At 42.2% G+C, this 27,853-nt stretch overlaps 1 protein-coding gene across 1 annotated transcript; it reads left to right on the forward strand.

The window, feature by feature from the left end:
- Positions 1-1,142: 1,142 nt before the first annotated feature.
- On the forward strand, positions 1,143-27,750 carry grk5l (G protein-coupled receptor kinase 5 like). Its single transcript, XM_018669451.2, has 16 exons — positions 1,143-1,666; positions 16,853-16,948; positions 17,047-17,159; positions 21,096-21,173; positions 21,546-21,643; positions 21,836-21,928; positions 23,244-23,307; positions 23,416-23,556; positions 23,679-23,869; positions 23,975-24,012; positions 24,119-24,208; positions 24,304-24,512; positions 24,601-24,738; positions 25,002-25,139; positions 25,260-25,391; positions 25,490-27,750. Exons 1-16 carry the CDS (start codon positions 1,615-1,617, stop codon positions 25,571-25,573), a joined length of 1,755 nt encoding a protein of 584 aa, XP_018524967.1. The 5' UTR covers positions 1,143-1,614; the 3' UTR covers positions 25,574-27,750.
- The last annotated feature ends 103 nt before the right edge of the window (positions 27,751-27,853 follow it).

Raw genomic sequence — 27,853 nt, forward strand, 5'->3', positions numbered from 1 at the left:
AGCAAACTGTCTGTTCTTTAGAGTGGATTGTCAGATTTGCCGTGAAGACAAAAATTGGTGTTTTAACAACGTAGTCCTCACTTGTGTTGAAGTTGAAGCTGTATTACAGCTGTGACAATTAGTCGATCAGCAGAAAATGAATCTGAAACTATTTTGATCATCACTTCAGTCACTTTTACAGCAAAAAGCTTGACATCTCTCTGGTTTTAGCTTCTTAAATGTGATGATTTGCTGCTTTTCTCTGTCATATAATAGTAATTTGAATATCTTTGGTTGTATGGACTGTCAGGTTAATTTGAAGACGTTACCTTAGACTTTCACCAGAATGAAGAGTGTATCTTAAATATATCTATCAATGTAGGATGTAGGTGTTTACCTGCTCTCTCTCAGATGAATCCAACATTCTTCATTTTATACCATTATCAAATGTTCATAAAGTGATTACAGTAATTAGAAACATGTCTGTGACTGCACAAAGACAGCCAGATTAGGTCAAGAGGTAGTGCTGCCTGATGCGGTGTGTCCATAACCTTATTCATGAAACAATTGTAGTTCATCATGTAGAAATTCAACCACCAGAGGGCGACCTTACCTTTTCCCCTACTCCACATTCACTACTACCTCATTAAGGCTGCTAATTTTACCATCATCTGTGTCATTGCAACATAGACAACAGTTTTGTTTTCAGGCAAGGGCAAGAAACAATGAGGATTTAAGGTCTTTACAACAAGAGTTTCAGCAGACATGCATTCACATCTGGAGTAATGTGTGACAAAGTCCTCCCACACAGGTGTTGCAGGGGCTTACACCTGTGTGAACACCTGTGTACGAGGACCATGGCTGTTTTCCACATATGGTAAGTTGTGACCGGACACAGAAAATGTGAATTTGAATAATTATTCCTAGATTTTAAGATGTGGTGCATCCCTCAACTTCTATTCTGGCTGTAATATACACGGAGCGGAGGCAGAAAAAAAACAAAAAAAAACAACTAGTACTGGTAGTTTTATTTTGCTGCCAAATTGGCTGAACTTCTGGTGGAGTTGTTCCTGTCTCTGGCTTGACGCAGCTGTGACACACGAGGCCCGGCCCATTTTGATTACGCACCAACACGGGAGGGGAGGGGAGGGGATGGAGGGAGGTGGGGGGTGGGGGGTGCGCTGATGTCCTCTCTGGTGCACTCAGCCAACCCCTGCTGCTGTAATGTAAAGCTGGTAGTATCCTGGTGTACCGCTGTAAAGGATCCGCGGAGAAGGGGACCCCCGGTTCGCGTACGTCGGCGCCTCCAACTTCAGTCATTTCTCTGCATCGGAGAGATTCCGCTCCCAAAATTACGCATGGAATGGTTTTGGGGGGATTGGAGTAGAAATGCAGCGCCGCACTTCCAGCCCACAACAAGAACCATGCCCAGCTTACATTGCAAGCAAATCTATGACATCCTGTTTTATCCGTTACGACTTTGATATGAGTGAAATTTGCTCGGATACCGACGAGGAGTGAAGAGAAAAAAAGACCCCACACATACACATACAGCGTACAAGCTGAAGGACGCTGTTTTCGCTGCAGACGCTTGTTGTACCGAAAACCTCTGCATTTAGGATTTTTCTTTTTTTGATGGAGCTGGAGAACATAGTAGCCAACACTGTACTGCTAAAAGCGAGAGAGGGTAAGTTGACACATAAAAGAGCTAAGTGCAAATAGTAAGTATAGGCCTGGCTGTGGCACATTTTGCGTTCAATATGCAGAAAAGGTGGGAATCATCGTAATGATGACGGCACTAGGTAGCCCTGCGGACTGTACGACTCACTACAGCAGGTAAATCCTACAGATGCAACAGAAAAAAAGTCTTATGCAACATTACAGGGCAATATCAACACTTGACGTTGACTGCTACCCATCCTCTGATCATTCCTAACCTGAGATCAGCCTCGTGGATTATTTTATTCTCACTGATTTTGACAGCTCGTATGCGTTTTCCCACATATGAAACGGGGGGTGAGGGGGGGGTCTGCCTCCCACATCCGCTTTCGCTGTCTGTGCAAATGAATGCGCCCTTTCGCAATATTATTCATGCTGAGACACACACACACACACACACGCACACACAGTCTGAAAGCAGGGAATAACTCCTTTTTACTTGAGAAGGGAATAAATGAGTTCAGGCTGGCTGGCATTTGAACGGTGATCTGATGACGTGACCGGTGTTGAAATCTGTGTATGGGGCCTGCACAGAGAAAAATACTGTGGTTATCAGTGTGTTTGTGTGTGTGCATACGCGAGTAAACCTCTAGGAAGGCCAGATCATGCACTTTGATTGTGTAGTCGGAAATAAGAAGGTACATAGTGTCATTAATGGCTGCTTTTTGTTTGTGTGTGCTGGGGGGGTCGCGCAGAGGGCAGGAGGAAGGCCAGCAGGTAAACATTACACAGCCTGACTCCATGATTGCCTGTCATGAATGGGAATCAGGTAATGGAGACACTCATATTTCACTTTTAAGGACTGTCAGCAGTCTTGGCAACAATGCATTAAAAAGATCAAATTATAACTGTCATTTAAAGCAGTTTTTGTTAGATTACTAAACTATCCAGAGGAGGATGAATTGTGGTGAAAATAGTCTTTGTTTTTCCTTCTATAACTGAAATAATGCCCAGTGACTTTAACTGATAAGGAATGACGTTTTTCCTTAAGGCACTTGGGCCACATCTGAACTTCCTTGAAGTCTTCTGGAGGTGTTTGGGAATCAGCTTGTTAAAAAAAAAAAAAACCTTCCAGCATTATACTTCCTTGGAACTCTGTGCTGCTGTGTGTGTAAAACATGCACAGACTATCATAAGTGCATACACAAGTTTCGCTGCAGGCAGCACGTGGTTTCATGTGGCAACAGCCTCTGTGGAGTTGCAGGGTGACGCAGGCGAAGACAGTATGCCTCTGGCAGCTCCTTCCATTTATCTCCACAATGATGACATACTTTGGAGGAAAAAAGAAAACGGGGGGCTAGTCTGCGGAGAGGCCGGAGAGAGTTTCATGAGAATTAATGGAATAATAAAGTGAAACAGGAAGCTGACGTGCTGTCGAAACTCTTATGAAGGATGCATCTGCGTGCACGTCAGACTGGACGTTTCTTTCATGGGAGCGGAGCGCGACTGGGTCGGGTGAATTAAGCTTCATGAATTAATAAGAACAGTTAATGACCTGTGACAGATCTTGCTTGTCCCAGCTGCTCCATTGGTGCTCCTCCAGTCCCTTCCCTAACTGAGTGTGTGTGTGTGTGTGTGTGTGTGTGGGAGAGAAAAAGGCCTTTCACAATTTTACATGAAGGGATGAGATGGTTCTTTGAGTTAATAACTGAAGCACGACTTTCTCAGCAAGCCTGATCAGTGGCCCTACAAACGCAGCCGTGTGAGACTGATTCAACAGTTGAGCTAAGATTTGTTGCAGCCTGCTCACTGAAATATGTCACAGACTGTTGTGAGCGTGTTCTTGGTCGTGTCTTTTAACTGTCTGAATCATTAGAGGTTTTATCTTACAGGGCCCAGTGCCAAAGGCGGTGCAGATCCCTGTGCGCTGGTGGTAACTCCTCTGCTTCTCACTCATATGAATGGCAGCAGAGTAAAGTATACACAGAGGCTCCTTTTAGGTCACATACCGGCAACAGTGAGAGAATGCGAATGGAGCAAATAAAGAGTGTTTATCCCTGTTTGTTTATGTCAGTGCGTCTCGGGCAGCGCCTGAACCCGAGAGGCAAGCATCCTCAGTCCAAAGCGCTCCCGGGGACGCACGACAGGAAGGCCTAGTTTACACTGCAGCCTTTGCCTTGTTTATGCCAGCGTCCTCACACCTCCCAAATCAGTAAAACAGTGTGAGCGGCAGCGAAGCGTAGAAATAAAAAGCTATTGATATCCCCAAGCCAGAGGCAGCAAAACAGGCCCTGTGCCAACCTTGTATCGCTCTTTGGCTCCTCTGTGTCAGCGATGACTGGTCTGACACTACTGGTCTGGGTTTTGCTGCCAAGGTCCTGTGAACACTAGTCATTGATTATGAGAACTTTGAGATGGGAGACTCAAACCAGCTGGAGCTCGGTTAAAACTCTTGGATCAAAGAGGATTTACGATCAATATGTTATTTCATGATAATCACAGAGTGGAAAACATAACACATTTTGATTTTCGTAGAAAAAAGAGGCAGCTCTGACCATACTGAGCCATCTCGTGAAGTGACTACTATCTTACATAAAGCCAAATGGTATTATACACTATCAGTCAGATGCAGCCCATAAGCTATTTAATCAAATTGATCATTACATAACAAACTGAGTGGGCCACTGCCATCTGAGCTCCATCTTCCTGTGGAGCTGCTCTCCGGTCTCTGTGGAAGATACTTTATGGATGATGAGTGTGCGGTGAAATGAAACACCCTGATCTCCAGTGTGGTCATCTGAGTATCATCTGACAGCTCCTGTGCTGTTAACCATGTCAGAGCAGCAGGAAACGCTGATGTGCTGATCTGAAAAGCTCCGCTGTCTCGTGTGATCTTTGTCAGCTGAGAACATTTGGGGTGTGTGGGGGTCACAGCAGATCAGGAAGAAGTTGTGCAAAGTTGTTGGGGCCTGATGTGGCCGTTTGTTCCAGCCCCAGCTGTTTGGATGGGGCTTTTTAACGTTAGCTGACACACAGGTAGACTGAGTGTGCAGGTTTAATACCAGGGTGTGCTGAAGATTTATGTGAGCGTTAGCAGATGAAGGGGGTGGGGGTGAATTCCTTTGTTTAAATGTAACCTGAACTCGGCCGCTCTGACGAGAGCAACATCAGTGCAGTAGACCCTGAGCTTGTGTGTGTGTGTGCCTCTGCCCGCCTCCCCATTCACAACTCGTGCTGGCAGCAGCCATAGATTCCAAGCCAGGCGAGCGAACGTCATCAGCTGTCGAAGTGAATGAGAGTAAGGGGGAAAAACTGCATTGCTGCATCCAGATGCCTTTCTTGAATTGCGGTAACAGAGCCGGGGTATTTAGTTTGGGCTACTAGACCGAATTCCACTCGGCTGCCTGCTGGCTTTCTCATTTGGGCTGTCTTGTTTTTGGATGTTGTAGTTACATAAGTCAAAATCAAGTCAAAATCACCACAAATTCAGAGCAGGGAAGTGCTTCATACAGTAGAACGTTAGCACTGAGAGAAACACACGTATGTCTCAGACAAAAGATTTAAATACTGTCATTAGATTGAGAATCACACTTGTTGAAAAAATTGTTAGCAGCCTATAGAGGAGAATTACAGAATAATCTTCAGGTGCAATGATTGGTCAATAGTTTACTGAAATAAAATCAATGTTTTAAAAGTTAAAATGCCCGAAATGTGCTATTTTTAGCTCCTCCAGTGTGTGAATTGTGTGTGAATGTGATTTTTCTCTGTTTTCTGTTTTTTAAATAACTGTGTTAGAGTGTTAGACATTTGAAGACATCTCCTTGACTAAATGATTAATTGGGAAAAGAATCAGCAGTTGAATTGATAACAGTGGAAAACACTGTAATTACATCTTGAATAGTATCTGGCATTATATGGTTTTTTATCAATGTAGGACTGCATTTTGTGTAAAAGCACAAATGGGAGAATCCAAAGGGGAAAACCTGACACAGTCAGTACCTAAATATGGTGGTATGCAGTCATTTGGCATCCTCCAAAGTTCAACAGAATTCTTGAGTCCCAGATTTAGATTGCAACAAGCCCAGATTGGATTCTGCTGTGTCTACTCTTACTATCAGTTTTTTTCTGCCCCATTGCACCCCTGAGAGGATATTTTGATTAGTGCAAACATTACAGACCAGCTGATTAGTCAGCACAAGAAGCTAAGCATGAGACAAGATAACAAATGTGAGTTATTTGTCTGTACAAGGGATTTGTGTGGGCTTTGAACGTGCACAGTGGCTTGGAGCTGGTGCTGCAGAGGGCTGGGGGTGGAGGGGAGGCGGTGCTCCTTCCTTGTGTGATGCCACAGCAAGTCTCGGCAAGCTGGTGGAGCTGCCGTCGTTACAGCTAACAGAATTTCAGTGAAATGAGCTGGGTAACCTGATCGACTGTGCAAGCTCAACCATCAAACACACAGCACCTGACCCCCCCACCCCCCCGTCAGATAATAGTAACTTCGGTATGAATAATATACAGGAGACACTTTGTCTCTGTTGTCACACACTTTCTCTCTCACTCCCACACAAACAAAAACACTTGCCTGGAGTGCTCCTCCCTCGGGGACCCCTCTGAAAGGACGGAGCCATGACATAATGCCGTCGACTTTTATTGGGTAGAGAGCCTTAATGGAGGGGAGAGTAAAATACACGAGAGGAAAACCAGCCAGTCATTTCCTCACTGGGTTCTTCTGATGGGAAAGAAGTGAGGGATAGGAAAAGAACACTTATGAAGTGTCTTATAAGTAGCTACAGGGCTGTTCATTGTTACACATCTCATATTCATCACTTCTCTCAGAGGTGATTCACTTTGATTATTAATAGTGATAGCTGTGTGGGGTTTTTTTTGTTTGTTTTTGTTGTTGTTGTTTTTTAAATGTTTTTACTTCCCGGCATGCCTGCTTCAGGAGCACTCAACCTGCAACATTAGACCCCCCAAGACACTGTGTTTACTGGCAGTCAGGATTACTGGAAACACTGTTAGTATTAAGTCAGTGACCCAAAAATAAAGTTGTGCCGTCCACCACTTTGGTTCAGACTGAACTGTTACAACTGAGAGACAGACTGTGCTTGAAATTTGGTACAGACATTCATGGTCCCCAGAGGATGAAGCTATTTGTAGTTTTGACTGAAATGTCTAGACAATTATTGGATGGATTGCCATGAATTTTTTCCACAGGATGAACCGAAGCTATTTTAATCATCGCTGTAATTTTCATCTCACACCAAATGAAGCTCAGTATTTTATTTTGTCCAACATTTTACCAAAAACCTGCCAAAATAATGACATAATAATGATAACTTGGGTCTAATTAGCAAATGCTAGCATACTAACACGCTAAACTAAGATGGCAAACAGAATACCTGTTAAACTTCAGCATGCTAGCTATGTAATTAGCATGTTAGCATGCTGCAAGCTAAGCACAGCTTGAAATACCACTTTTCCACCTAGTTTGCTCTGGTTCTTGAACCAGGTTCATTCAGGACTCCTGGAACCTTAGTGCCATCCAGAGACCCAGCCAGTGTTTTCACCAGTTTTTGAGCATAAACTTCAGGCATCCATGTAATTCCCCCATGATTTGGCACACAAGGTTTCAGATTTTTCAGTTTCGTTGAAATTGTGTTAAAGGGGTGTTGATTCTACTGTGTGATCATTTTGGAGGCTGTAGTTTGTGATGCTGTTGAACTGCATTGTGTTACTGCATTATGTTGACAGGTGTTCCTACTATCTTGTTGATCCCATTGAAATCAGTGAAGGTAGGCTAAACAATAGACACACCTCTTTGCAGTTCAACCTCTAATATCTCAAAGTATTCAGATCCCTTCCCCTTTGGTCACTTAACTGTGTTGTAGATTTAATTGTAAGTGCATATAATTGCCATTTTTGTCCACCAGTCTACACGGAATAACCCATAATACTCAAGTATTTATACCCTTAATTCAGCACTTTTAGAAGCCCATTTGGTAGCAATTACACCATTGATTCTGCTTGGTTAAGTTTCTACAAGGTTTCCACACCTGGATTTGAGCAGTTTATCCCATTCTTCCTTGCAGATCCTCTCAAGCTCTGTCAGACTGGATGGGCAGCATCTGTAAACTGCCATCTTCAGGTCTCATATAAAGTCTTTTTAATTTATTATTTAAAACAATTTCTAACAATTTGTCTGTATATTACAGTTTAGAAAGAGACAAGACACAAGGGTTGACCTGCAACAAAGCCCCCCCCAGCCTACCAAACTGGGTATATTCTGTGGTTATTCACCTTAATCATGCAGCTACTGGACGCCCCCATGCTGAGATATTTTCAGCACAGTTTCAGTTGAAACTGAAATGAAGTTTTCTGCGTCAGCAGTTAATGTCAGGGTTTTTTTTTAATATGAATATTTCAGAATTAATGGGCTCCTTTCTTGGCTCCCCATCTTCTACCAGCGGTGATACATCGAGATATAAAGCAGAGAAGAAGCAGAGATACCCATTTCTCCGCCGACAATACACCACAAGGCTCGCTGTGTTTTGAGTAGGAGTGTGACTCATTTTTTCTTGAGTGGAAAAATTCAGCTCTCTGGCTCTTACTATCTCTATTGTTATTGCTGCTTCTACCCACACATACAGTATACGTAACTCAGCTGGATGCAACAAGTTCACGCCTGTTCTCTGGGGGTTGTCGAATGGAATTCTGGGAAATATAGGAGTTAATTATCTAAAGTAGAAGTAGACAAGGCGGGCTGAGGGAAAGTGGGTGTAGAAAAATGTGAATTTTAACAGCTCGTCACTAAAGTACTCCAGGAATGCACTGAGCAGCCAAGCTGATGATATCTTTTTTCCCCCACGTCAGACATACAGGTGATTACTTATGCAGCATTTTATTGGGTCTTGATGTGCTTCCTGTGGTCTGCACCGCTGCCATATCTGTTTAATGGACCATCCAATGAATATTTGATGTGCATTAATCGGTGAATAATCAATACTGTAACTTTTGAAGCTTCCTTCCTAATGTCTCCTTCTGTATGAGGAGCTAAATGTGTGCACTTTTTTCATTTGGTACGCATCCATGCAAACATGCTGATGCACAAACAGTGAGGACATGAGGCCGTGCAATTTATTTAAAGGTAACAGGTAACAGCAGAAGGAATAGTCATGTGGGTATAATCCCACATGAGCCACCGTAGATTATTTTTGGGAGTTTATGGCCTGTGGATTCTTCACAGTGAATTCTGGGAGAAACAGAGAGCAGTTTATCACATCTAATGTTGTGAAAACAATAAATCGCAAACTACTCTTCTTTAAGGTTTGTTCTGAGTTTGAAACAGCAGCTTTCTTTCAGCAGTGCAGCTCAGTTAAGGCCACAGCACACTCTCCAGTACCTTTTTTTTTTCTTCTTTCCTTTCGAGGGATGTTGCTACAAGAGGGACAAAAGATCATGGAATGTCAACATAGACATGGAACAAACATCTCCATGAAGAGAGTGTGAGATTGTGTTTGTGTGTGTTTGAGGACCAAAAGGAAATGGAGAGCAAACTTCAATGATAAAGACAGCTTGAGAAGGGCAATGTAATCACTTTAACCCTGTTTCCGGGATAGGTTTTTGTGCCATTTGTGTGTGTCTGTGTGCGTGTGTACACGCACACATGGCCATGCTCAATAATATCTATCCACATGCACCATGTTTTCCATCAGTTTGATAAGTCCTGCTTTCACTGGAAGCACTTTCCTCCATGTTTGCTCACTTGTGATGTAACTGTAGAGTTACACTCTAAGCGAGAAGAAATAAAAGCCATCCCTCATAGAGATTTAAGATTACGCTGCCATAATGTTCCCCCTATCAAAACATTTATGGAGGTGAACAAACACACTAACATCGTGTCAGAGCCTAGGTGCGTCATATTATGGCTAGCCTCATGTGGACTATGCTCTGTCCTCCTGGATCTTTATGGATGAGCAAACACCATGTATTACCCAGCGTTCCCTGCACTGTGTGTGGTGCTTTGTTGGGCCCTTCACATTCCATATTTTAAATATTTATAGAACAGGAAACTTGTGGCACCTGACTCTTCCCAGACAGGAAATGTACCCTTCCTTCTGCTGCTTTTGTGAGGTTTCTGCCCTTGCATGCAAGTTTTCACACCGAGTGTCTTCCTACACATTCACTTATGAACATACACACTCACAGACACAGTTACTCCAGCGACAACTGTCATAGCTCACCAGCTCTGAGGTCATGGACCGGTTTGACCACCTTAGTTTGTATTAACACATTGCTCCTGCCCTTGGGCTGGTTGCTATTTATAGCAGTAATGTTTACAAGGACATAAAGATAGGAAAATAGTCCCCTTGTGAATTCTTTTTCTTAAGGCTGTGTTCAAATGTAATTGCGGGCAACATGCTACACTGTGAAAATATGTCTAAATCTATCAAACATATTAAACTTTCATGCTAAATATAGTGACATGGTTAAGGTCAAGTTAGATTCAGGTGTTATTGTCAACGCAGCTCACTTGGTGTGGGGACAAAGCTGTATGCTAGCATCAATACTGCCGATAAGATCTCCCTTTTATTGTCTATGACTGATTTTGAGTTTATGACCCCTCATTAAGTGGTTTAACATGTGACCCCCGCTGCAGCCAAAAGAATAGTCGAGTGTTGCCAGATAAATGATGTACGTCACAGATGTTTGCTTTGAGCACCTTAACAGATGTTACAGCCAGGATCATCCCGTTTATTATTGCGATAATGAGGAATACGTGGACAGGGAGGCTCGTTCAGGATGGTAATAAGGCAGCTGGACAGAGGCACCGACATGACATCATGGTGGAACAGGGCAACAAAGAGCGTCTTCCTGCTATAGTCCTCCCCTTCTGCTCAGGTCTGGGCAGCATTTCCCCCGGTTTCCTGTGGCACACAGACCACCCACACAAGCACACTAACCCTAACTAAACTAGGGGCTAACCTTAACGTGTCCTCCTTTCAATAACAAGTTAGTCACGTGTAGAGATAAAAGTGGAGGACAATGTCTCTGGCATATAAAATATTAATACTACTATAGAGCTTGATAAGCGTGAGCAAGTGAGAACAAGTGGGGTTTATAGCAGTGCTGTTAGCTGGAGTACAGTAGCTTGTACCGGTATATCTAACAATCTGGTAAAACGTGGTATATACTGGTGTTAAGTTCATTCATCTTCCATGTTTATTTGCATCTCTACATCTCTGCTTGTGCTGTAAGAACATATTCAAATTTGCACACGTGTTGTTGCACAAACCACAAAAAGCACAGTCTGGAAAGGTGATTTATCGCCAAACAGCCTTGTCTTCTGTCTTTGCTTGCAGGAGATGTATATCTAGTCCCATGTCACCTAGATGCTGCTATGATAAAGCTGAACTGTATACTTGGCAGGTCCCCTCAAAGCAGGAAGAAGATGTTTTAGAAAGAGTGCCAATGCAAACTTCTCTTTTTTGCGTGGTCATCTGCTTGTTGTCTATTTACCACTCATGCTTTGCATACATAAAAATGCCTGCCTTTATCTGCAGACTTAATGCAAATCAAGTCCAAGTATTGAACAGCTGGACATTGTAGGAGAGAAGGAAGAGGGAGACTCTGAGAGAACAAAGGCGTTTGTATGATAGTCTGATGGTGGCTGGCTTCACTGAGTTGGTACCTCACTGACCACCACGGTATGACTCAACCGCGAGGCCGACATTTAACAGATCGGACAAAGGATTTGATGTGAGAATGTGACCGAGAGTTGGATAATCAGAAAGAGATAATCAGCTGTTTGTGAACGAGGATGAAATTTTTTAGGTCGGTGCAGGAAGGAGATGAGTGCAAAGAGTCAAAGAAATCTACCAAAATTGTTCTCACTTTTTGCACAGTGTAGGTGTAGAGAATAGCACATAGTCACACAGCACTCCTCTCCTCCAGCACGCTCTCATCACATTCTGTTGCAGATGTTGTTACATATAAGCCAGATGCACAGCATGAGTTTCAGGATGTGGTTTCAGCTGGTTGTCCACAGCGCGTCTGGAGTGACAATGCAAGTGGAGGTGTTTGACACCTCAAAGACTGTGTGTGTGTGTGTGTGTGTGTGTATTCTTTTGTGTCTCAACACTTTATGAACATAACCTCACAGCTACGCAGGGACGTTTTTGAATGTGTGGATGGATAGGGCTTGCAGGACTGCCCGAGTCGGTTAAATTGAGCATGAGGACATCACTAGAGAGAGGTCACAGAGGAAACACTGTGTGCGCACAAACACACACAGATGTTTGGGATGCCGGTAACCCCCTGGTGACGCGCCAGACGGATGTCGTTCCCTCTCTGACCTTATTTTTGCTTCACTTGACATGCCTTCATGATGTCAGAGCTGCTAAGCAGAAACACAAATAAAGGGCGGCAACCACACTGCCCGCATGGAACAAATTAGGCCGACGAGTTCCTGTGTGCAGCGTACCCATGGCGCAGTGCATATTTCTACTCATGTGTAAGTGACAGACCATGAGAAAGCGAGGGTTGCTTGACAGAGAAAGAAATAGATGGGGGAGTGAGGACACAAGGGTTTATTTACAAGCACATTCATACTTTTAATTGCCCAGTTTTGTTAAACAAAAACCCAGAGTTACTGATCTGGACATAAAACAGAACATGTGCAAGTGGAGGTTTTTCCTGCTGCTTCATACCATGATTTTAAAATCGCAGTGCTTCCCTTTATGTTGATATTTACAATCCTTTGGTAAACTTCCCCGCCAGACCTAGTTTGTTACATCCCGCCAAAATATTTCCCCTTCAGTGAGCAGATACACAACAGCTGACAGCCACCAACAATGCAACACAGAACTTGAACTCCTTTGAACTGATTTAGGGTTGGGGGTTTTTTAGGCCACAGACATCAGAGATGTCAAAGGACACTGGGATGAGACAGGAAATTACTTATTACATCCAGATGGATGGTTCTGTTATTCAGAGATGGAGAATAATTTATGCATAATATTTGCATGTTTATGGGAGCGGTTGGGTGTGTTTGTGTATGAATGTTCAGGTCTCTGCACCCAACAGGCCTCTGCTGTTTCTCATATTCCTTCCTGGAATGAGTAGTTTGTTACAGCTGGACAAATTAAATATGCTGACAGGAGTACTGGTAAGACACTGGCAGGCAGTTTGGATGTTTTCATCTCCACTAACTTTCCCACACCCTAACTCTCTTTTTTCACACACAGTGACAAATGACAGTTAAAGTTTTATTGGCCATGATGATGATAAATGTGCTATATTTGGCAAAAAATTTGGCCCCTTAACAGAACACTGTCTTCAGTCATACTGTGCATCTGATCATCTGTAGCAGTGGTTCCCAACCTGGAGGTCAAGACTCCCAGGATGGATGAAGGGATGAATAACAGGATGACAAAGCAGAAAAAAAGCTTCCTCACTTTTTTCACTCTAGTTGTTGCTGCTCTTTGTAATCGAATTACTGGATAATCTTTTGTGACGATAGGCCATAAATAGATTTGTTGGGGTGGTAAAAAAGCCAAAAAGGAAGGGAACCACTGATCTATAGCACTATTCATGCTATACGCCCATAAAGCTGTAAACTAGCAACCTTACCCAACCCTAAAACAAAGGGGGTTGATGGGCCTGAAGCAGCAAATGAGGTCAGTCGTTGGCTGGCAGCAACTTAACCGCGATGATGTAGAGGTGATGATGACAGAAAATACTCAATAAAGTCTGAAAAGAAAAAAACCACACTGGATTACAGGAAACAGAGAAAGGGCTGAAGGTGATGGCAGGAGACACAAATTATAAAAAGCAGGAGGGGGAGGTGGGGAGCGCGGGAGAAAATGAAAAATAAATAGGTTGGGAGGAAAGAAAGGGAAAGCAAACAGGACACAGAAAGAAAAAGAAGGAACTACGTTATTTGCGGTTGTCTCAGCATTGTGTAGAAGTTGAATGCCTGGGTGGAGCGCTGATGTTTGGTACAATTATCTGACATGGCGTTGACCCTTCACAGGAAATCTACTCCATTTGGTGGACAGTTTGATCCACAAATGCCTTACAGTAGCACAAGTGCATTCATTTTTAGCAGGGTGGCCCCCATGGGGAATGACCTTCTCTGCTCACTGTACTGTTGTGCTTTTTGGCAGACGTCATGTTTTTATTAAAAGAGATTAAAATATTAAAATATTGGACCACACAGCAACACAGCAGAGTGCACTGAGGTTTTGTTGCAGAGCATAACTTTACATAGACCTATTAACTGTTTTCAGAGAACAACTGGTGCTTGAATAAGGAAGTGTGCCTGTTTATAGCTTGTTTGGTCTACAGTAATGTTGATGAGGAGCAGGTGCTAGGAGTTAATGATCCTCCTGAGGATATTTTGACTTGAGTTATTAATACATTCATGCTTCGTGTTTGTCTGTGGTGATATGGCTACTATTTTGTCTGTGTGAGCTGCAATAATGACGGGTCCTCTATCTAAAAAACATAATAAAATAACAGGGTTGCCAACTTTGGGTACCTTGCTGGAGTGAGATTTTGATGCCATGGGTTTAATCACACGTATGCACACTAAGTCACGGGCACATATTTAAACTCAATTCACCATCATGGATTAAAAAAGTATGCAGCTGCTAACACTTGAAGCAGGACCTTAGGTCTAATATTTAAGGAGCTTGACTATGTCACCCAAGGACCTCCACCTACGTAAATACTCACAACACTTCACAATGTTAGACTTACACTGACCCAACATAGGGCACAAAGTTCCATTAACACACTTCCTGTCTCTGGTCTATGGGGAAGATATGAAGAGATTTAATTAGCTAATTGAACACGTGTGGACATTGACTTAACATATTACATACAAATCATGACAAATTACAAGCATAATGGAATCAAAATGTGGATGTAAGTGTAGTAAACAGTAATCTCTGCTAGCAAAAGTTACCTGTGATAGTCTCATTTCTGGACACTGTACGTGTGTTTCATCTTCTCCATTTTCCCACATTCTCATTCCTGCTGCCTCTGTCTCTGTCTTCCTCTGAACTGATTGCTTATGCCAGTCCCGCCAGTTCATATGGTTTTGTTGTGAGAACTGTTTGGGCAGCATGACAGTGTGAGATTGAGAGTGAAAGCGTGTGTCACACATCAGAAGCGTGAGAGTTGGCAACCCTGAAAATAATAATAATAAAATAATAAAATACCCAACCTGAGGTCAGAGTAAGGGCCTGTAAAGCCCTTTTTGTGGATTATAAATGAAGGGAATGGATTAAAAAGTGTGTTTGTCACTCTAATGTAAGCTGCAATGGTTAGCATGCCTGGCTAACCAGCTTACCACCTACACAAGTAACCTAGCATTGCTACCTAGCATGATTAGCTGCATTAACAACAATATATATTTACTCAAGTTATGTTAGAGAAAGTTTTGTTCAGGACTGGCACACTCACTGCATGGGACCCAAGGAGGCCTTGGATGATACAATAGCAGAGTTTCTGCTAACATTAGCAGCTCTGTTCTTTCTTTATTGGGTTTTAGAAAGTTTAGACTCCAGCAACCTCAGCCAAACTTGTTACTTGAGAGACCATTTGGTCTGCTAAGCTCAGTGCCTAGCACTCATCTGTCTCTTGTTAAAGAGACTGTTTGAAAACACAAATTAAAATGCAAAAAGTTCAAATGTGTTTTTCTTTAGGTAGCATCCAAACAAGCATATCTAACATTTTAATTCCATTTTTATTTTTAATGCTGTACTATGTACCCCACAATGCAAGAACAATGTTGCTCAACATTTATATGTGCTCTACATGAATTACTGGTGAGGATGCTGACTTTTGCTTCAAAGTAGCTTTAGCCTCAGTATTAACATGGTGTCATGTACAGTATGTAGCCATCTGGTTCATATCTCGGGCCCTTTTAAGTTGAATCAACTTGACAATTTTCAGCCATATCACAGAATTAGCGTCAGATAACTTCAGCTGACTTAATTTACCGTTGTCGGCTAGAGATTTAGTCTGATGATAAAATACCATGAATTTGGAGTGGTATATATAGAAACTGTCTTTGTGTGCTGCTGGTATGGAAATCAATATTAAATAGCAATGGTGGCACATCGCGAATGGTCAGTTGTCTCAGGTCTTAAATTTTCACATTGTTAAGAATTTAAATTTCTTGAATTCGTGTCATATAATATTACAAAAGCAGCACACTGTGTCTAAGATTCATCTTGAGATAAATTTCACACAGCAGCATGAGGAAGGATGAGGCAGTAATTCAGGAGAATTGATGGGAAAACTGCTAAAGCTTTCACTCAGAGGCTCCAGCATGACGTAGTGCCTCTCACATTCCTGGGTTATTACTTAAAGATGTCTGCTTGTCATTGCCTCTTCTGCTCTCATGCTCTTAATGTTGCCTCTCACATTAGGCGAGACGCTCACAGCCAATTTCCACTGAACAGAGCGGTTAAAGGAAATCCCTGTCAGTTCATTAGAGCAGTCTTATCAAGAAAAAAATAAAACATGACGTACGGCACAGCATGCTGGAATAGATGGAAAACAGTGAAGTGAAGTGCTTAAAGTTGTATTTAATCCCATCTGGTGGATGGGCAGAGGGGAATTTTAACATAGTTAAGACGGGAAATGTGGAGGTGGTCAAATGTGAAAGGCAAGTTTAAGACAGGATAAATTAAATTAATGGATGACTGCACAGTAAGTTTCCTTTATAGATCTAAGGAGATGATGTGGATGTAAGTGATTTTTGATCATGATGGTGTTATGTTGCTGCAGGAAGCTGATGCATGATTATTCAGAGCAGTGGAATCCAGTCTGGCAAAGTCCCGGATTCTGATGGGAACTGAGCCGGTCAGAATAGGCTTTCTGTCTGTGTGGAGACAAACACACACACACACATTAAACACACACTGTTCCACTTTCAGTAAAGCTACTGAGTTAGGAAGAAAGTCAGCAGAGAGAGGAGAGATTTATGGAGGAAGTGAGACATAATCTATGAATTATATATACACACTGAGACTATGATTTCATTCAGGGGAGAGCCCACTCATAACCCCCACCTCCCCTTTACCCCACTCCTTTTAGCCATTAGGCCTTCATTTGCTCCTCACTAGTGAAAATAAATGTTGACAGCTTTATGTTCTTTCATTATAACATTTTCACCTCTTGTTTTTCTCTGTCGCGACAGGTGGAGGAGGAAAGCGGAAAGGGAGGAGCAAAAAATGGAAGGAGATCCTCCGCTTCCCCCATATAAGCCAGTGCACTGAGCTGGGAAACAGCATTGGTACGGGTTTTGTGTTTGCTCACCTGAATCTGAAGTGTGCAGGTTTGTCTACTGGCTGTTATTTAAAGTGTGTGTGCCCTTTTTTCTTCTTATTGCAGAGAGGGATTATGTCAGCATATGTGAGAAACAGCCCATTGGACGGCTCCTCTTCCGTCTTTACTGTGAGACCAGACCTAAACTGCAACGATGCATCCAGCTACTGGACGCAATGGTACACACACGTGCGCGCGCACGCCCACCCACTGAGTGGGTGTCTTTGTACCATAAGTTTACCATTAGGAATCCTGGAATATCCCTGGGAAAATGTTGGGAAATCAACAATCAGCTGTCTTTATCTCTTTAATAGTCACAATCAAAGTGTCTGTGAACAAAGCATTTTACTCTTAATTGAGCATTCACTTACCCCCAACCCCAAAACAGATATTGTCCAATCATAGCTTAGTAACTGGGAACAGATTTCTCCAGTTGCTGAGTAGTGTGCATGGGGCTATAATAAGACAGATACTCTGTATGTCAAGGAGGATGGTGGGTGGTGTCTTTTTAACCTTTCCAAAACCACCAAGAGCAAATTGTAAGGAATGGATAAAACAGTAAGTAAAGGTCAAGTCATGAGCTAATTACATTATTTTGTGGCGTTATGTTTTGAAAAATAACATCCACCTTACTCAAGGAAAATCAGCCCTCTGGCTGCCAAAATGGGAGCTTATAATAGTGTAGAATAATGATAGTGGCTCTGCCCTACTCTCTATTTGGTTTGGGGAAGCTTAGACTTCCACTCCAGCCAAACTTGCATTAGACAGTGCTACATTTGCCAAAGTAACACTATCTAATGTGTTGGTGTTAACATTTTGGCAAAGTCATCGGTAACCCTCGTCCTCAAATGAAGTGAAGAATGCTTAGCTTTTCTCTTGTGAAACATACTGTTTGAAATGCAAACACCAAAGCAGAAACCTAAAGCATTACTCCTCTGCATGGATTAATAGTATGTGATGGTGACTTTTTGCCTGGGACATCTAGCTTTAGCTTAAGTTTTTAAGAGTTTTGTTTTAAAAGAATCAGCTGGAGACATTAAAGCCAACTCAAGAATTTTCAACCAACTCACAGAGTTTTAGCATTAGAGTTAGTTTATGCTAGCTAGCTACATCTGATGAGATCACCAACAGTCATCACTTCAGCCAGATAACATCCACAGTCGTGGACGTTATTGGCTGATGTTATTGTTTCAAAGAAAAATTATTGCAATTTTCGAGCAGTAAAAATTGTCACTTTTGTAAACCACAAAAGGGGTGGGGGCTCAGTCAATTCCCTCAATGTTCCCAGGTGTGATAATGCTGAGACTAGTGGGGGGAAAGACATCACTCTTTCCAGGATGAAGCAGGTCTAGAAAACCCATCCACTTTTTTCAGTGCACTCACTTTGATTACAACGTAGCCCGAAAGTATGCACGCGCTGGGCCATGCAGCCAGAGGAGACAATTAAAGTGAGTAGTGATTATTCAACCCCCTACATCCCCTCTCTGCCCCCCCACCTCCATTGGCCCTCCAATCTCTGTGCGTCTAGACAGAATACCTCCCACATGACACATTTAAGTCTTTATCTATGCCTAGAATATCTTTGCGGGCATGTGACAGGGCAGAAAGAACTGCATTGTTTCCCACACCGCCCCCTTTCCAATCCCAACACCCGCCCAATCCTAATCCTCCGACACCCCCTCTACCCCCCACCCCCACACACACTCACACATCCCCATCCTTCCCCTTCTCTGCCCCCTTCAACCATCCAGGCCTAAAACTGACCACTGCAACGGGGAAACCATTTACACACACTCATCCCAAACACATGTTGGAGCTAATTCTGCAGTCCATGTGACGAACTCTGTGGCCGCGCTCAGTGTTGAGCATTATCCTCACCACTTTACTGACAATAAACCAGGCCTGAGGGTGATTACAACCAGGCAGGTGCTTGTATTTCAAGTGATTAAATAACATGCGAGTCCTGTGCGGTTATGAAGTTTACTAGAAACAGTTTCATTATGTAATCTAGTCACCACGCTTCCCAGAAAGTATTACAATAGATAAAGTTTGTTGATCAAGCCAGAAAAATTAGTAAGATATATGGGAAAGATGTGGGTTTTTCTTTCTCTGAAGCCATGAACTCCATCGTTTCAGGAGGACTGGAGACATTGTGTATGTGTGTGTGTGTGTGTGTGTGTGTGTGTTTTCGTTGTGTGCAGCAGAGGAAAGAATGTGCTCAGGGGTTCCAGTGATTCTTCTTACATCATGAGAAGGTGTGTGTGTGTGTGTGCGTACAAATTTTATGTGTGCTTTTGTGTGTTGGATCCCCTCTGCTTCCAAAAGGCTAAAGGGGCGTCTTCTTTTCCCTTTGGCTGACCCCCCCACTGGCAAAGGGTGGGAGTCAGACAGCTCATTTACTCTGTGTGTGTGTGTGTGTGTGTGTGTGTGTGTGTGTGTGTGTGTGTGTGTGTGTGTGTGTGTGTGCGTGTGTAATTTCACTGGAGCCTCTGAAAACAAAGCCTGAGTTAATCAACACTTGGCAGCAATCACAATTCATTCTTTTGCTGTTTCTACTTCAGTATTACAGTCATACTCCTATATATATATATATATATATATATATATATACCTTTACATTTGTATATATGTATTGTTGGGCTTCTTTTAGCTTTGTTCTGAAGTGTCAGTGACGCTGTGGCTTTTTAAAGCCTCTTTTTCCTTAAGCTCCGGGCTTATGTGTGTAGGTACTGTATATATACATGAGAGAGTGTGTGTGTGTGTGTGTGTGTGCGCGCGCGTTTTGTAGTGGAAAGCCGGTGTCGCTGGTGTGACACACTGTGACACTCCAGGACCTCAAGGAATCCCGCCGTGTTTACTGTGTGGTTGCCAGGCAACACAGGACCATGTTGGAAAAAAGCCACTGATAGAAAAGAGTAGGGCCACAGCATGCAGCATGGGCGCCGTGTTGCTCCCCCCACCTCACCCCAACCCCCCCCCCCCCCTTTTGAGAAGTTACAAGTGCTGGCTGCTACAAAATGCACCAGAGTGCTTTTCACATTGTTGCCCTGCAAGATGTCCAATATGTCCAGCACATATCAACGGCTTCGTATGTTCAGACACGGAGCCAAGAGCAGCATATGTTAATGTGTGATTGACAGTGACACACAGAGAGATACAGAGAGTGAGAGGTGTGTGTCTGTGAAGTGGCCTCGTCACGACTTAACAGCAGCTACTCTAACACACATACATAAACAACAAATTTAGCATTTTTTTTCTCGTTGAGGGCAGAGAGAGACTTTGATTGAAGTTTGGCAGAGAAAGGGTGGAAAGTTTAGAATCTGGTTCTAGTCTCTCTGGCCAAGGATTTGATCCTAAATCATCATCAGTATAATTTAAGAGGATGTACTTTTTAGTAACATGTCCTTCATCTTAGCTGAAATCTTCTGGTTGGATGATTATTCCATTAAAGGAGTCTTTCCTTCTTTAATCATATTACAGGTCTGATTTCTGAGTTGACTTTACTTGACTAGGAAAGGAGACTTTTTGTAGCATATTTTATTTTTAGAACTTGGGAGAGGAGACAAGGTTTTTATTCGTTATTTTGTGTTATGTAAGAATTTAGTTTAGTTTAGTTTTTTTTTTTTTTTGGAATAAATGCTTATGTTACTGCAAATGTATATTTGGTGTCTTATCGTTCCATCTGGGCTTTTTGTAAAGGATTTATAAGTTGTAACAAACAGATATATTAATGTTTAACAAAACAGTTTTTGTAAATTAATCAATTGATTTAATAAACACTTAATACATTTTGGTCCAGATGCACTGAAGCTCTTCTCCAGAAGTTCAGAGGTCAAACAGTCCATTGTTTGATCTTTACGTGAATTAAAGAGCTAAAAAGTATCATGGTGGATAAACACCACCCCAGAAGATGATCTTATTAATGTTGATCTATAAAGTATTAAATGCAGTAAATTATTTATTAATGCTATTTGTGACAACCTAATAAATCTTTTTATATAAATCTTCTTTATAAGAGGTGACTTACAGAGTGGCACCCACTTCTACTTATACAATACATGTGACTATGAACTTCCTCAAAGGACATTGTTGATGACAGTTATTTTGTTATTTAGGAAGACTATGAGGTAACACCTGATGAAAAAAGAAAAAGCAGAGGGGACCAGATAATCAAGACTTTTCTCTCAAAACAAGTAAGTATCTTTATCTGATAAGTGTTTAAACCTTCTTTACTTCACATTTTGTTGTAAAAGTGTATTTAGTATCCTTTTACAGTGATTGATGGTAAAAACCTGTGGACAGCAGACAATGATGTTGAGTTACAGCTGAATGAAAGCCTCCCAAACACTCACAAGGGTACTTACTGGGGTGTAGTAATTCAATGTACACATTAAAAGTACAAAAATAATGTAATTTTTACATGAACATGTGCTGATACCAGTCTGTGCTTAGTGAGAAGTTATGTATGTTTCTCCTTAGTTTGATTAGTGTGTGCAATAAAAAAGTAATATATTTATGTATGTGTGCGCATATGTCACTGTGTGTGTTTACATGTGTTGATGTAGTCACCTCAGCGTGTAGACATAGCAGAAGTTTTTGCAGACCAGTGCAGAGAGAACCTCGAGCTCAGTCCATGTAAGGAGATCTTCAGCAACTGCCGCAAGTGAGTTTCCTTTCTGACTTTACTCCCTCTCACCTGTCTGCTAGACTCTCACCTGTTTTCCCTCTGCCTTGTCTCTATTTTTTTTAATCTCATGTATGTTACAAACAGCACAGATATTGCCAACTGAATCTGAGGGCGCATCGTATTCTCATTTGTAACAGTTGGGACTTGATGTGTTGTGTGTCTGACCAGGGCCGTTCATGACTACCTGAGTGGAGCTCCATTCTCAGACTACCAGAACTCCATGTATTTTGATCGATTCTTGCAGTGGAAAATGCTGGAGAGGTATTATTATTTGGCACCCATTTCATATATTCAACATATTAAAATATTCAAAATATTAAAATGCTCACAGCACAAAGATGTTTTTAGTAGAGAGGTAAATTTGTGGTCTGTGGGTTAACCTGTGAACTTACAAAAATACACCATAACAAGCAAGTGTCTCAGTTATTTACTTTACTTACTTCAAGTGTGAGTATTATTAGCAAAATGTACTTAAAATATCAATATCAAAAGTAGTCATTGTGCAGAAAAATGGCTCCTATTAAATGTTATATTGTATGTAATATTATTTCAATTTTTTAAAAACAACAACAAAAAAAAAACATAATTTCCCAGAGGGAGTCATCCCAAAGGAATTAATAAAGTCTGTCTAAGTCTAAGTCTATTATTACAAGTTCATCACTGTCTGAGGAGCATTTTAATGTCATAGTTGGTGCAGGTGAAACTGATTTTAGCCATTTTTTTTATTGTTAGGTAGTTTAACCCGTTACACTGTATTGTATTTTAACTAGTAACTATAGCTGTCAGAAAATATAATGCAGTATAAAGTACAGTATTTATGTAATGGAGCACAGTCAAGTGAAGTACACGTACGTACTTTCATATATATGGTTAGTTATCCATAGTCAGTTAATCATTTTAGAAATTTTTAAGTGTATTTATTAAAGCTGTATTTAGCCTGGAAAGTCTCATTTAGATTAAAATCTCTTTTTTTTAAGAGGGTTGTGGCCAAGATAGGCAATCATAACACTGAGTTATAAACAACATAAGACAGATCACAAAAATCAGGATTAAACATAGGTGTAATTATAAAATCACGAATAATATATCTTATACCATCATTAAAAAAATCTTTTTTCTTGGCAATCTAAATCACACCTTAAAACAACCTGAGTGCCCTCTAATACCATAGAAATAATAGATCTAAGCTCTGTAATGCACAGGTAACTAAATATTTTTCAACACTGTTAATATAATATATACTAACATGTAATAACTGACCAGTGGCAGGTGGGGAATACTGACTTGGAAAGAATTACACTTCACTTCAGAGACATTTTAGAGGAGTGTAACGACTATAGACAGGAAAATATTTTATGGAAAGTGTATGTCAGAGGCAGTCAGAAGTAAACAGCAGGCTTTCAGAGCTGCCTTGATTGTATCCGTGTCTGGAAAGTGAAATTGCGTCCGAGAGGCCCCACCCTCTGTACAGGAAACAGACTCAGGATGGCACTGAGTTCCGCAGATAATATCTCTGCCCTAATCAATACTATATGAGAGTCTATTAATGGACTTTGCTGTGTCTGTGTTCTGTCAGGCAACCAATCACTAAAGACACGTTCAGGCAGTACCGAGTGCTGGGGAAGGGGGGATTCGGAGAGGTAAGAGATACAGTTTTTGGTAATAGTGATAAATGTTGGTGATGATGATGCTTAAAAATACTGTGGTTTAAATAACCATAATATTTGCTATTTTGTTTTTCCTCCCAGGTGTGTGCCTGCCAGGTCAGAGCGACAGGGAAGATGTACGCCTGCAAGAAGCTGGAGAAGAAGAGGATAAAGAAGAGGAAAGGAGAGTCCATGGCACTCAACGAGAAGCAGATTTTAGAGAAAGTCAACAGCAGATTTGTTGTGAGTAAACATAAGAGAAGAGTATGTGCAGCACGCTTGATGTCATCTCGCCGTCTCTTTTGCCAGCATGTCTCGTCCCTCACACTTTTACACCATCTAAACACGCTCTCCCCGTCCTCCAGGTGAGTTTAGCATATGCATATGAGACCAAAGACGCTCTGTGTCTGGTGCTGACCATCATGAACGGCGGAGACCTGAAGTTTCACATCTACAACATGGGCACGCCGGGCTTTGAGAAAGACAGGGTCCAGTTTTACGCTGCTCAAATCTGCTGCGGGCTCGAGCATCTGCACAGGGAATGTATTGTCTACAGGTAACACTGTATACGTTACGCAGTCTTAAACACATTTTGAAGATCATTTTATGAATGTTTTGTTCTTGGACACATTGCTGACCTCACACGCTGTGTTATTTGTAGGGATTTGAAACCGGAGAATATCCTATTAGATGACAATGGTGAGTTTTGAAAGATTAGATTTCTGGTTATGAACAGCATTTTTGTTTTGCTGCTGATGTAGGCTTTATTTCTCACGCTATCATTCTCACTGCTGTTTTGCTGCAGGACACATCCGTATTTCTGACCTGGGGCTGGCCATCAAAGTGCCTGAGGGAGAACTCATCAGAGGCAGGGTGGGGACTGTGGGTTATATGGGTAAGAAACACCATAGTCAACATTTCCATGAGTAAATTTACCTGAGTAATTGCAAGTTCTCAACCATAACAACCTGTTTCCCTTTCTCTCTCCAGCTCCGGAGGTGATAAACAATGAAAAGTACGGCATGAGTCCTGACTGGTGGGGGCTGGGCTGTCTCGTTTATGAGATGACCGCCGGGCGATCACCATTTCGCGCCCGCAAAGAACGGGTGAAACGGGAGGAGGTGGAGAGGAGAGTGCAGGAGGAAGAGGAGGAGTACAATGACAAGTTTACAGAGGACACTAAGGCCATCTGTAGAATGGTGAGGCTTAATGGGAAGATGTTGGTGTGGTGAAAATGGACGGGTGATGTAATTATTTAATGATTCATCTTTGGTTCTACTCGCCCAGCTGCTGACCAAAGACCCTAAGCAGAGGCTGGGGTGCCAGGTGGACGGGGCAGCGGGTGTCAAGGCCCACTCGTTCTTCAAAAACATCAACTTCAAGAGGCTGGAGGCTGGAATAGTGGAGCCTCCCTTTGTTCCTGATGTGAGTAGCTCACATTACAGTACACACTGCATGTTTCAGTCAATCCCACTGTTAAAACCTAGAGTGAAGCTCAGTAAGGACCTTTTCTTTTTAATCCTTACACTAACCAGAATAATTCAAAATGGCCTCTGGAAGAAAAATCTGTCCTTTCAACAACAGCAAGTAAAATTCCATAATTATACTGTAAATTATTTATTAAAATAAACTTGTCTCCTGTTTTTCCTCCCAACCCCATCTTTTTCGTGGTCAATGCCCTCTCCCAGCCCCGGGCAGTGTATTGTAAGGATGTTTTGGACATAGAGCAATTCTCCACAGTCAAGGGAGTAAATTTGGACCAAACTGACAATGACTTCTACTCCAAATTTGCTACAGGCAGCGTTTCCATCCCATGGCAGAATGAGGTAAGTGTGTCCACTTAATATGACATAAATCCTCGACGCAGTTTGTACAACTGCTGGAAGAACTCACCTACCACAGTTCATCAAATTTTCTCTCCTCTCTTCTCCTCTCCTCTCATTCAGATGATAGAAACTGAATGTTTCAGAGATTTGAATGTGTTTGGGCCTCAAGGGACGAGACCTCCAGATCTGGACTGGAATCAACCGCCAGAGCCACCCAGACGCAGCCTGCTGGACAGGATCTTCAGGAGGCATGTAAGTGAACGCACATACACATATCATAAACCCACACACACACACACACACCCCCATACAAATTAACCCACACAATTCTATCTCTTTCTCTGCTGCAGCACCCAGAAGTGTCCATTTCCCACAGCCGTGTGCAGTCTTCCAGTGTAAACTCCGTGGACTCCATGTCCAACTCTGCCCCCTAGTGGCACAGTGACAGTGTGGGAGCCACACACACACACACACACACACACATACACACACACACACACACACACACACACACACACACACACACACACACACACACACAAAGGGAAGGAGCTCCGAGGGGCTTCCCTGCTGCTGATTGGTCCACAGTCGGGGCCTGAGCAGCAGCTCGAGACAGCCTGTCTAAAAAGCCTAAACGGTCAGCCCATGGGTGTGGGGGGTGGGGGTGGGGGGGGGTGACCAGGCCCTGAGACCCTGGGCATTTGTAGTGGGATGGTTAATGTTGCAGAGACATTTGGAAATATTGGGACAAACCTTACTCACCCTCAGGATTGTTGGACTATAGAGCAGAGCCACTGATGTTGATGAAAACAGAAAAAAGATAGAAAACAAGCTAATATTCAGGGGATCCACTGTATAATAAAGACCACCATAGGGAATAGAAGATGGGGTCTTAGTGAATTTTTGTTTTTCCAGAAACTGAATTTCTTTTCCACTCACTTTCAGTTCCTTTACTTTCTGGCCTGTATCTTGTACCGGTATCTCTCCATCTACTTACACCCCACCATCTGTACAACTCACACTCTAACTTATTCTTTCTCTGTATTTCCTCCTCCCATACCTCAATTCACTCCTTAAACATTCAGAACACATCACCTCAGCAACCTCAACACATAATGTACATTGCCTTGCGTACACTCAGGCCAAAGATTACAGTTTAGTTTTGTGATACTGTTGTCATGTTGATTTCTTGGGGGTTATTTTTTGAAGGTTTTTAGCCGTCGTTTAGAACCACAGGAGGATCAGAATGCTCGATCCGTTTTATACACTTTCTTTAAATATGAGCCTGCAGACATATCATATTGCTTAAAGCACACATACAGCACATACATACATACATACACAATCAGATAGACGCACACACACACAGACACACAAACACAGACACAGACTTGTGAGAATCGTGTTGTGTTTTCATTGCATGGACAAGTGTAAGTATGGACAGCTGTATCCCTTTCGCTTCTGCATACCTCATTCCACTGATGTTAGCATCGTATACACACGGACGTCTCCCTCGGTTTACAGTGTCACTTTATATTTGACATTATGTGGAGTTTGAAAACGAATTAATATGCTGTACAGAAACAAAAATCTCTTCTTTAGTTTTTTTTTTTGTGCTCAATTTTCTGCACAGTCCCCATGGAGAGGAACACATGCACTCAGCCTGACTTTACAATTTGCACAATTTAAAATAATGTCATGCTGTTTTGTCACCAAATGAAAAGTGTTTTTACCTCTGACCATTAAGGCACATTGTTGTATTGATATTCTCACACGCTGGTTATTTTCTACATCCGAAACTAAAAGTGTTCTTGCTGTCCCTATGCCTTTTTCCATTTAAAAGACACTGCTGCGTAGCCATTGCTGTACAGGGTTTTTTATATTTTGCCCCTTTACACTTATTCTTAACATGCTCTTCAAAATGCCTCACAAATCTAAAGGGTCTTCCTCTTGTTTTGTGTTCAACCATAATTGAAGACACAGGGTATCGACAGCTGCATTTATCCTATTTGAATTTTTATTTAATCAGTCCAGTTTGTTCATGTTGGAGCAGAAGGGGAAGAGGAAGACGCCAGAGGATCCTGCAAAACACCACACAAAGAAGTGGCCTTCTCGCAGCAGCACAGCCAATTAAACGGGGGGGAAGAGCCCGAGTCTCCTCTGCTTGTTTTAAGAATGTGGTATTTTCTCTATTTGATGTCGTGAAAGCCGGTCCATGCAGTAATTTTTAATCGTCCTTACAATTTCATGCAAGCCTGTTTTTTTTTTCTTTGCATACTTGATATGGGAAAAAAAAAATCTGAATCAGACTGAAGTGCCTCCTTGTTAGTATGATCTCCCAGACAATGCCCACACAGACATCAGCACTTTGTTTATTCCCTGACTGTCATGCTCTGTTTGTTTCACTGGGGAACGCGTCAACGCAAACACACACAGTTCGTTGGAAGTGAAGGGACGGACGAGCGAAGGACGCGGGGAGGAGGGAGCTGATGAACGAGGGAGTTTTTCCTTCTTATTGTGATGTACAGCAAAGTGCTGAGTGCATGTGAAAGCCAAACCCACTGTGTCCTTCAAGTCCCAATAAACTCTGTGCTATAGTTTGAGTACTCCACAGTTCGCCTGTGTCTTTTTTGTTCCATGTCTCCACTGACCACAGAACATTTCCTTCTTTATATGCAAATGCCCTTATTTGATTAGAGATATTATTTTCTTAC

Source organism: Lates calcarifer, linkage group LG13 (assembly GCF_001640805.2).
Source record: "Lates calcarifer isolate ASB-BC8 linkage group LG13, TLL_Latcal_v3, whole genome shotgun sequence".
Classification (NCBI taxonomy): Eukaryota; Metazoa; Chordata; class Actinopteri; family Centropomidae; genus Lates; species Lates calcarifer.